This window comes from Chrysochloris asiatica, unplaced genomic scaffold, assembly GCF_000296735.1.
Source record: "Chrysochloris asiatica unplaced genomic scaffold, ChrAsi1.0 scaffold00165, whole genome shotgun sequence".
Classification (NCBI taxonomy): domain Eukaryota; kingdom Metazoa; phylum Chordata; class Mammalia; order Afrosoricida; family Chrysochloridae; genus Chrysochloris; species Chrysochloris asiatica.
In genome coordinates this window covers 2,278,549-2,290,263 of record NW_006408683.1, presented here as the reverse complement: position 1 = coordinate 2,290,263, position 11,715 = coordinate 2,278,549, and the positions used below count along the sequence as shown (strand labels likewise).

The 11,715-nt window shown below is 37.6% G+C and overlaps 1 protein-coding gene across 1 annotated transcript in view; it reads right to left on the bottom strand.

Annotated features, from left to right (window-relative positions):
• Positions 1–11,715, bottom strand: part of AHCTF1 (AT hook containing transcription factor 1) — a 100,455-nt gene that overhangs the window by 68,759 nt on the left and 19,981 nt on the right. The window contains exons 6-10 of the mRNA XM_006871267.1: positions 11,266–11,350; positions 9,679–9,829; positions 4,722–4,854; positions 4,447–4,628; positions 2,671–2,732 (exon numbers count right to left, since the gene is read on the bottom strand). Of these exons, the coding sequence (XP_006871329.1) occupies positions 2,671–2,732; positions 4,447–4,628; positions 4,722–4,854; positions 9,679–9,829; positions 11,266–11,350 (613 nt within the window). The remainder of the gene's footprint in view (positions 1–2,670; positions 2,733–4,446; positions 4,629–4,721; positions 4,855–9,678; positions 9,830–11,265; positions 11,351–11,715) is intronic.

Here is an 11,715-nt window from a genome sequence, read left to right as displayed (position 1 = left end):
ATGGCGTCAAATGTGGCGGCGGTAGTGAGGTTGGCCCAGGATCAGACATTGTTTCGTTCTGCTGTGCATGGGGTCGCTATGAGTTGGTTCTGACTCGATGGCACCTGACAACAACAACTCACTATGCAAAAATAAATAAATAAATAAACAAAAAAAAAATAAACCCAAATGGATCATGACAAGCTTTGGCACTGTGGAGAATGAGTATTCCAGAACATTTAATTGTGCTCATGAGGAACCTGTACATAGCCAAAGAGGCAGTTGTTCAAATGGAACAGGGAACACTGAACGGTTTAAAATCAGGAAAGATGTGTGCCAGGGTTGAAGTCTTTCACCATACTTATTCTAAAAGAAAGCATCAAAAGATGGAAGAAATATACAGAGTCACTGTACCAAAAAGATATGATCGATGTTCAACTACTTCAAGAGGTAGGATGTTTGAAGAGCCAATTATCCTGAAGGAAAAAGCCCAAGGTGCATTGAAGGAATTGGCAAAGAACAAGGAACTGGGAACAGATGGAATACAAATTGAAATCTTTCAACAAACTGATGCAGCACACTCATCTATGCCAAGAAATTTGGAAGACAACTATCCGGCCAACTGACTGGCAGAGATCCATATTTGTGTACATTACAAAGAGAGGTGACCCAACAGAATGCAGAAATCGTCAGGCAGTATCATTGATATTCCATGCAAGTAAAGTTTTACTAATGGTAATACCAAAATGGCTGCAATCCTACATTGACAAAGAGCATCCAGAAGCTCAAGCTGGACTGAGAAGTGGACCTGGAACAAGGGATATCATTGCTGATGTCCGATGGATCTTGGCTGAATACCAGAAAGACATTTACCTGTGCGTTACTGACTATGCAAAGGCTTTCGATTGTGTAGATCATGAGAAGCTATGAACAACTTTGCAACATATACGTATGCCAGAACACTTAATAGTGCTCATGAGGAACCTGTGCATAGACCAAGAGGCCGTTATTCGAACAGAACAAGGGAATACAGAATGTTTTAAAATTAAGAAAGGTGTGCACCAGGGTTGTATTACTTCATCAAACTTAATCACCTTCAGTATGGATTGCATCGCAATGTAAAGAAAACAAAAATCCTCACCACTGGACCAATAAACATCATCCATATTAATGGTGAAAAGACTGAAGCTGTCAAAGGCTTTATTTTGCTTGGATCAACCATTAACACTCATGGAAGCAGCAGTCAAAAAACCAAACAACATATTGCATTAGGCAAATCTGCTGCACAAGACCTTTTTGAAATGTTGAAGAGCGAAGATGTCAGTTTGAGGACAAGTGCACCTGACTCACGCCATGGTATTTTCAATAACCTCATAGGTATGCAAAAGTTGGACAATGAATAAGGATGACCAGAGAAGAACTGATGCATTTGAGTTATGGCGTTAGAGAAGAATACTGAAAGTACCAGGGACAAATAGATCTGTGTTGGAAGTACAGCCAGAGTGCTCCTTAGAAGCCAGAATGGCCAGACTTCATCTCTCATACTTCAGATATATTGTCAGAAGGAACCAGTCACTGAAGGATATCATAATCGGTAAAGTGGAGGGTCGGAGAAAAAGAGAAAGATCCCTAATGAGAAGGATTGGCACAGTGGTGCCAGCGATGGGCTCATGCATAGCAATGAATGTGAGGTTGGCCCAGGACTGGGCAGTGTTTCATTCTGAAGCACATAGGATCTCTATGAGTCAGTAATGGCTCAATGGCACCTAACAACAACAACAATCCAATCTGTATTCTAAGAAAATAATCTGAAAAGCTGGATTACATGAAGAAGAACGTGCCAACAGGATTGGGGGACGACTCATTAACAATGCAGATAATAAAATCTTGCCTGCTGAACATAATCAAAGACCATAGCCATTGGATTGAACCCAATGTAATGAAAACAAAATTCCTTACTTCTGGACCATCATGATAAATGGAGAAAAGCTAGAAGTTGTTAAAGACTTCATTTTGCTTGGACATACCATCAACATTCATAGAAGCAGCAGTCAGGAAATCAAGCAATATATTACATTACACAAAAATCTGCTGCAAAAGACCTGTTTTAAAGTGTTCAAGAGGATGTCAGTTTTAGGACTAAGGTGTGCCTCACCCAAGCCTAATATGCATGTGAAAGTTGGACTCTGAGTTAAGACGACCAAAGAAGAACTGATGCATTTGAGTTATGTTGTTGGAAAAGAATATTAAAAGTGTCATGGAATGCCAAAGGAACAAAAAAATTTGTATTGGAAGAAGTACAACTAGATTGCTGCATAAATTGGCTAAACTTTGTCTTCTTATACATTGGACATAGAATCAAAATGGACCAGTCCCAGGAGAAGCACATCAAGCTTGGTAAAGTGAAGGGTAGTCGCAAAACAGATCCCACCAAGACTGATTGTAGCGGCGGCAGCAATGGGCTCAAGTGTAATGACGATTGTGACATTGGTGCATGACCAAGTTTTCGTTCTGTTGTGTATAAGGTTGTTATGAAGTCAGTACCAACTCAATCACCTAACAATATCATTTAAGCTGAACCAATTGTTTATACAATTAGTATCAAATAAAGTTTATAAAAATGAATCAGTATACTCCAAGATCTGACTGCAGTTCAATTATACTTAGTACATATTGGTTTCTGTTACCTACCTCCTTCTGAAAGCCAGTACAAGCAAAATGAACAACTCCTGAGTTTAACAAACAAGTGGCATCTTAAAAAAAAAAAAAAAAAGGAATTAAAATACTCATCTGCATATTACATTTACTAAACCATTAGTAGAACAAAATTTATTCTAAAAATTGATTGCAAGGCAAGGAGCAAAACCTAGTAATAATAAAGCAGCATTTTCTCTGAGCCTTACCATTTTAACTTAGATTTAATTATAAAAATTATTTTAAAAGTACTAAATATTCCTGGTGTGATGCTGTAGGGTAAACAATGGGCTGCTAAATGAAAAGTCAATGGTTCAAACCCAACAGAAACTCTATACTGGGTTGCTATGAGTCAAAACTGACTGGATGACACTTAACAACAACAATAAACTATAAAATAGTTAATCTGTTTACCAGCAAATTCAAACTCACAACGGTAATGTCTGTATAAAGCATTAAACTCTTAAGTATTAAATTTCTCATGTTGTTGCTTTTGTTAACTGCTATGGAGCAGATCCAACTCATAGCAACCCTGTATAGGGTTTCCAAGTAGCAGCTTGTTGAATTTGAACCGCCAACCTTTGGTTCAAACCGACCTTGAGGTCCAGTGCTTTATCCCACAACCACCACCAACCCTTTCCTGAAAAATCTGAATGACTCTATTTATACTATTGGAGTCCTGGTGTGGTGCTGTGGGTTAATGCGCCAGACTGCAAAGCCATTTGAACTGCAAGGTTGGTGCTTCAAGCTCACCAGCTGCTCCTTGGAAATGCTATACAGGGTTGCTATGTGTCAGAACTGACTCATTGGCACTTAACAACAACATTTATACTATCATATAATAACAGCAATTTTGGCATTCTCAAGGGACTCAAATTATGTTCCTTTTAAATGTTATATGAGTTTGAGAAACAAAAAGTACCCTGAAGGGGCAAGATCAGGGTTGAAGGGTGGACATGGATGACGTAAGTTTTACCAACTAAAATCTCACAGGCCAGGTCCTGAAGAAAGAGCAGGTGTACTGTGGTGATGGAAAAAAAAATCTCTACTTTAATCTCACCAATACAGCTTTCAATTTTCTTAGTTAAGCCCCCATGACTGTCCTTGTCCTATGAGAAAATCTTTTTTGGAATCCCAAGAAACAGCTGACCCCTCTGTCTTGAATTTAACTGGCTCAGCAAGGTCAGTTTGACCTGCAAGGTTGGCGGTTCAAATCTACCAACTGCTCCTCAGAAAACCTATACATGGTCTCTATGAGTCAGAAGTGACTTGATGGCACTAACAACAAGAACAACAATGGTAGGTCCTTAGGAACCCACTGTTTTAATTCGACTTATTTTTGAAAGCCCCCTAATGAGACTAAGACAAGTGTATTACTGAGATAATTTGTCTGCAGGCATCCACTGATTGCAGAGACAGGTTTAACACATCGTATATGGAATAAACTTATGCATTTATAAACTGGAATTGTAGTGATGGTGGTATGCCAGGGAGTCAGTTCTGACCCATAGCGACCCTGCATAGGGTTTCCAAGTCTGTAAATCGTTACGGAAGCAGAAAGCCTCATCTTTCTCCCGCAGAACAGCTGGTAGTTTCGAACTGCTGACCCTGAGGTTAGCAGCCCGATTTGTAACCAATACGCTACCGGAAATCCTTGGAATCCTAGTAGCAACACTTTTGCCTTACTCTTGTATATAAACTACACAAAAATACAAATCTACATACTTTCTGCATATTAAGTTTCTCAAAAGATAGTATCAAAGATATACATACCAAAATTGTAAGTACTTGGGTTAAAAAACTGCTCAGGAGGTGGATACAAAGGAGGAACTCCTCGACTTAAACTTCTCTCATGTACTAATATATCCAAGATGTAATGGGGAGAAGTCCTACTTACAACAGAATCCAATGACCACAGTGCAAAATAAGAGCAATTATGTAGATATTCTCCCGATCTAAAATAAAATATTTACAAAAATTACTAAGTCACTGATCTGTTAAATATATAAATACTGAAAGGAAAAAAGAGAGAAAGGCATTAAACATACCTTAATGAATCTGGCATTTGTGCATGATACCAACGATTTATGTCGAAAAGCCCCAAATATATGGAAGGCTTTCCTTGTCCATATATATTCACTTGCCAGGTAAAGACTGAAACACTGGTGTCAGGAGATAGAGCTGAAAGAGGAAAATAAAAATTTTAAAAACCTCAAAATAAAATTCCTCCAAAAGAATTACAGCAAACAATATGACCAAGGCAAAGAAAAGGCATTGGGTGGTACAAAAGATTAAAGGGCAACAATGGTAAATACACACTCCTGTAATAATGAACAGTAATCTATGAGCGAATCCATAGGTAGACATGTAAGTAGTATTGGTGTGGAATGACACTTGGGATTACACCCACTAATATATATAGGTTTGACAAGGAATATTTAGACTTACATATCTGCATATGCTACAACTACAACTATGTATAGTCCTGGTGTGGCACTGCAGGATAATGCGCTGTACTGCAAGGTCTGTTTGAACCTCAAGGTCGGCAGTTCATGCTCACCATCCGCTCCTCAGAAACCCCATACAGGGGTTGCTATGAGTTGCTGCAGATTTAACAGCACTCGACAACTATAGTAGAGCATACAAATGGCAAACTTACCAAAACTTTTTAGCCATAACTCAGTATCTTCAAGGGAGTAAGTTACTGGGCTTGGGATCTTAGGACCATAGTCTTGAGGGTCATTATCTAGGTTAACTAGCAAAACATACTCCACAAAGACAATATTCTACATCCAATTATGGTGAGCTGTGACTGGGATCTCATAAGTAGTAATCCAAAATCCTAAACAAGACCAGATTTACTGGTCTGACAAGAGACTGGTGGAACCCCTGAGATTACCGTCTTTATAAGAAGTCCTGGTGTGGCACTATAGGGTAAGCACTGGACCAAAAGGTTGGTTTGAACTGTAAGGTCAATGGTTCAAATACAGCAGCCAACCTTCAGAAATCCTACACAGTGCCACTATCAGTCAGAGCCAATTTAATGGCATTAACAACAACAATAGTCTTCAAAGCTGGAAATGAATCCACCCCCATGATTATCTTTCGCAAACAATAGGCTGATAAATTGAACAATAACAGACAGTAGAATATGCGTCTTAGAATCATCAACCATACTAGAGCAAAACAGCAGTCGCCCTCCAAAAAGTTCAGAATATAAGAAGGAACAAGAAACACAAATAGAAACAGAGAAGTACTGCTACAATGAGGAGATTGCAACTAATGTCATGAAACAAAATGCATATAAATTGAATGGAAAACCTATTAACCCTGTAAACTTTCAAACCAAACTACAACAAAATGTTAAAAAAAAGAATAGCAATATTGTCCCTCAAATTTATGTTTCATTCATTATTTTAATTTGATTTTTCAATATTTTTCTATCATTTGTTATCTAAGAAGAGATTCAATTGTATCTAGAATCATTTATATTTTGGTTATCTTCTATTTTATTTTATCACCTAGTGTGTGAGGTACTGGAAGTGCAAAGTATGAAGGAATTTGAATATTCTCAAGGATGGTATTCAGCTAGGACCAATGGATACCCTATGGCACTGGGGTTTAATTCTTTGGTGGTACTGCTGTTTGTTAAGTGCTGTCAAGTCAGTTCCGACTCACAGCAACCCTGTACAGGGTTTCCAAGGAGAAGCTGGTGAGTTTGAACCACTAGCCTTGCAGTTCAAAGCGACCTTATGGTCAAGTGCCACACCAGATCCTTTCTTTGTTTGAGAAGGGGGAAAAGTACTTGGATGATGGCTTTGGGAATAGAAAGAAAGAATGTCAATAGAAGAATGATTATCAAATAAAGGGAATGAAAGAGATGACAAAATTAAAAAATCAGAGACAGTACTAATGGGAATATAATGAAGACATAAGTAAGGAAGAAGAGATAGAACATGATGATGCCTGTTTTTGACATGCTTAATTGGATGTGAAAATTAAATCATGCATACATGTGGGAACTAGGCTGGAAAGCATGTCTAGAATGGATGGGCACAACAAACGAATGTATTGTTGTTAGGTACCATCAAGTCAGTGCTGACTTATAGTGACCTTATACACAAAAGAACAAAACATTGCCCAGTTCCGTGCCATTCTCACAATTGTTGATATGCTTCAGCAGTGTCAATCCATCTTGTTAGGGGTCTTCCTCTTTTTTGCTGACCCTACACTTTACCATGCATAATGTTCTTCTCCATTAAGTATTCTTCACTTTCAGTAAACAAGGCTGTATCATCTGTATATCACAGGTTGTTAATGACCCCTCCTGATAAAAGTCTAAAGTATGAGAGATGGAACCTCACCATTGTTGCTTCTAAGGAACACTTTAGTCGTATTTCATCCAACACTGATTTGTTTGTTCTTATGGCAGACTATAGTATTGTCAATATTACTCTCTAATACCATTACTCAAATGCATCAATTCTTCTATGGTCTTCCTTATTCACTGTCCAACTTTCACATGTATACGAAGCAACTGAAAATACCATGGCTTGGGTCAGGCACACCTTAGCCTTGAACACTTTAAAGAGGTCCTGTGCAGTAGATTTGTCTAGTACTATTGATACATTGTTTGATTTCTTGAGTGCTACTTCCCTGAGTGTTAACTGTAGATCCAAGAAATTTCAATCTTTTTACCCATGTATCATGATTTATTGGCTATTTATTGATCCAGTTGTGGGATTTAATTTTCTTTACAGTGAGGTGCAATCCAAAAAGAAGGCTGTGGTGTTTGATCTTTTATCAGTAAGCATTTTAAGTATTCTTCACTTTCAGTAAACAAGGCTGTATCATCTGTATATCACAGGTTGTTAATGAGTCTTCCTCCAATCCTGATACTATGTTCTTCTTCATATAATCCAGCTTCTCTGATTACTCAGCATATAGATTGAAGAAGTATGGTGAAAGAATACAACCTTGGCACACACCTTTCATAATTTATACCATTCAGTGGCCCCCTGCTCTGTTCAAACAACTGCTTCTTGATCTATATACAGGTTCCTCAGGAGCCTAATTCAGTGTTCTGGAATCCCCATTCTTTACAATGCTATCCACAGTTTGTCATGATCCACAGTCGAAAGCCTTTACATAGTCAATAAAGAACAAATAAACATATTTTTGGTATTCTCTACTTTTACCCAAAATCCATCTGTCAGCAATGACATCCCAAGTTCCTTATTTCCTTCTGAATCCAGCTTGAGTTATCGGCAGTTCCCTGTTGACATATTGCTGCAGCCATTTTGAAATTATCTTCAGCAAATTATTTACTTACATGTTATATTAATAATATTATTCAACGATTTCCTCATTCTGTTGGGTCGCCTCTCTTTTGAAGGAGCTAGATAGCTATCTTTCAAATGTACTGGTATAGATGGTTGAGTGCCTGCAGTGCTGCACTAGTTTGTTGAAAGATTTCAATTTGTAGTGTGTTAATTTCTAGAGCTGTGCTTCTTGGCAATACTTTCAGTGCATCATGGACTTTCCCTTCCAATATCATCATTATTCTTGATCATATGCAACCTCTTGAAATGGCTTAATATAAATCAATTTTTTTGGTATAGTTACTCTGTGTATTTCTTCCATCTTCTTTTGATGCTTTTTGCATCATTATCATGGTCAGCTTTACTCTGGGAAGGCAACTCAATTCTGAGCGCCTTCCAAACTAAGGGGCTCGCTCATCTTCTTGTACTATGTCTAACAATATTCTGGTGCTATTCATAATATTTTCATTATAAGGAAGAGATTCAAGAGAAGGATTAGGAAATGTTTTATTAAAGATGTAGCTTTTAGATTGAACTATATATAAGAAGTCCTGGTGGGGCACTACAGGATAAACACTAGACCTGAAGATCAGTTTGAACCACAAGGTGGTGATTCAAACCTATCAGCTGCTCCTTGGAAATGCTTTACAGGGTGTCTATGAGTTGGAATCGACTCAACAGCACTTAACAACAACCACCACCAACATTCAGAAGTAGCCCACCTCTCTTTCTTCTGTCTGTTTTAGTTTGGAAGCTCTGCTGAAACTTGTCCACCATCAGTGGCTGTACTGTTATTTGAAATACCGGTGGCACAGCTTCTAGTATCACACAACATGCAACTAACCACAGTATGACAAACTGACAAGATGAGGAGTGGCACCAAATGAATACAGACCATTAAAACACAAAACAACCAGGGACCTGGTGAGTACTCTTAAAACAGAATAGTAGATAACAGGCATTACTATCACAATAGCTCATTTAATCCATTTAATCCTTTAACCTTTTAACAAAGGTATTATCTCATTTACAGATGGGAAAACAGGTTTAGGAATGTCAAAGACTATTAGCTAGTAACAAGTTTCAGATTTGCATTCATATTTTTACTATAGTAGAATTCTTCCTAGGAAGAAAGGATGATACTAAAGAAACATTTCAAGATAACCAAGACATGCTTGTCATGCATGTCTCAAAAAAGAGGGAAAAAAAGTATTCAGAAATTAAGAGGCATTCTTTAGACTCTATTGTAATCCTTTTAATAAAACAGGATAGACAGTTTCAGTAGAGATACTCTGCTGATTAGTTCACCATTAGGACTAGAAACCATTTTTGTTTATCGACTGAGCTGGATTAAAATACAAGGGGCCCTCATTTAACAACTGAATTCTATATAGCAATATGTTGTTGTTAAGTGCCATCCAGTCAGGTTCTACGCATAGTGACCTGTATAGGGTTTTCAAAGAGCTGCTGGGGTGTTTGAACCACCAATCTTGTAGTGCTTATCCTACAGCACCACACTAGCTCACATAACAATCTAGAGAACAAGAAATATCTAACATTTCATAAAGAACTGACAAAATTCCATATTTTTATTGTGACTTCTAGGAATAAGAACTCTAGAAATCAATAATGTGTCATAATATGAAATCGCTGACATATATGATACAATAAAAGTTTAACCAACCTTCACTCATACCTTCCTCTCTGTCACCATGAGATCGAAATTTCTCTATACTCTGGCATCCCAACAGTTTGGTATTAGTAGTCTGTCCTCTCAAAGGAAACATGCCACCTGTGAGGTCCAGTGTGTACCTTTCTTCACAGTATTCTAATCCCTGAAACATAAAATGCACAAACTTAATCTTTTCTTAGTATTCTAAGCAAAAATATCATTCTATAATTTAACATTCTTCAGATTTGAAGCTTTGCACATAAAACAAAATCCTTTTTAAACTACAAAGTTAAAGATATAAGAAAACAAACTATGAAAAATGCTCCAGATAAAATGCTAGGCTGACTCGCTCATGATTAATCACCAACAAATGTTGTAGATTTCTTATTAAATATGTTGCTGTTGTTAAGTGTTATCTAGTCAGTTCTGAATCATAATGACCCTGTATAGGGTTTCTGAAGAGCAGCTGGTGAATTTGAACTTCCCACCTTGTGGTTAGCAGTCAGTGCTTATTCTACAGGACTCAAATATGAAAACCTTAGTAAGATGGACAGGAGTGTAAACTGGAACAAAGCTTTGATATTACATTATATTATAATAACACAATTACATTACATTTATAGGATAGCAGTTCCATTTGTTTTGTCTCACAAAGACTCATGCTTGAGAATATTTCTTGTTGCTAAGTGCTATTAAGTCAATTCTGACTCACAAAGACCCTGTATAGTTTCGAAGGAATAGCTGGTGGGTTTGAACTGCCAAAGAACAGTTAAACAGACCAATGTTTCTAAAACTTTGTTCAACTCATCAATTCCCTTAAGATTCTGACAAAGCTATATATATCTAGCCCTAGAAAATGCATAATCATAAAAGCGCTAGACTTAATTTCAAGGACTTGATGGATATCCTAAAACCATATATCCCTCAAAGGCTAGTTTAATAAACTGTTCTATAGACAGGCATTGTGAAGACTAGCAAAACATGGCTATCAGTAGTGTTCCACTTTCCTTGGAAATTCAGCCAGAGAAAAAAGGCAGTGATGTCAACTCATCTGAAAGACTGGATTCATTAAAAAGGAATCTTTTTTACAAATATAAATGAGAGGGTCATTTATAAAGTCATCTCACAGCTTACTGCTTGATATGCTAGCTCCAAGCAACTAAAACAAGCAACAGCTATTTTCTCTATTTACCAATTAGGCCATAAGCTCAAGTCTTGTCCAACCTAATATTCAAGGAAAATGACACTTGGAGATTTAAAAATTTTACCTAATTAAAATAACTAATGTGCTCCTTAATGTTTCTTTCACCACATTATGACTCCAATATTAAGTAGAATAGAAAAGTAACTTTTTAATGGTGGTGTTGTTATGTGCCGTGGAGTCAGTTCCGACCCATAGCGACCCTGTACAGGGTTATTGAGGCTTTAATCTTTATGGGAGCAGAAAGCCTCATCTTTCTCCCGCGTAACAGCTGGTAGTTTCAAACTGCTGACCTTGTGGTTCGCAGCCCGATTCGTAACCACTACACTACTAGAGTGCCTTATCTTAAATTAAAGGTAACAAGCTAGGTAAACAATTAATAAAATGGTACTCTTTACCTCATATAAGATTTGTCCTGAGGCCAAACACTTTCTATCACCAAAGGCCAGCTGAAGCAGATGTAAACTCAAAACATCCCCTTCACTGAAAGACACAACAATTAACCAAGGAGATAAATAAAATATTCTATTAATACATTAAACATCTTTATTCTCCAAATAAATTTAGTCTGCAACACTGAGTGCATGTGAGAAAACTAAGGTCACTAAGAAAAAATTAAGTTTTCTTTGGTTGTTTCACAAAATATTATTGTTGTTGTTGTTGTCAGGTGCCATCGAGTCAGAACCGACTCATAGCGACCCCATGCACAGCAGAACGAAACAATGTCCGATCCTGGCCCAACCTCACTACCACAGCCACACTTGACGCCATCAATGATGTCACCTGGCTGATCCATCTCGTTGGGGGTCTTCCGCTTTTTCTCTGACCCTCCACCTTACCCAGCATGA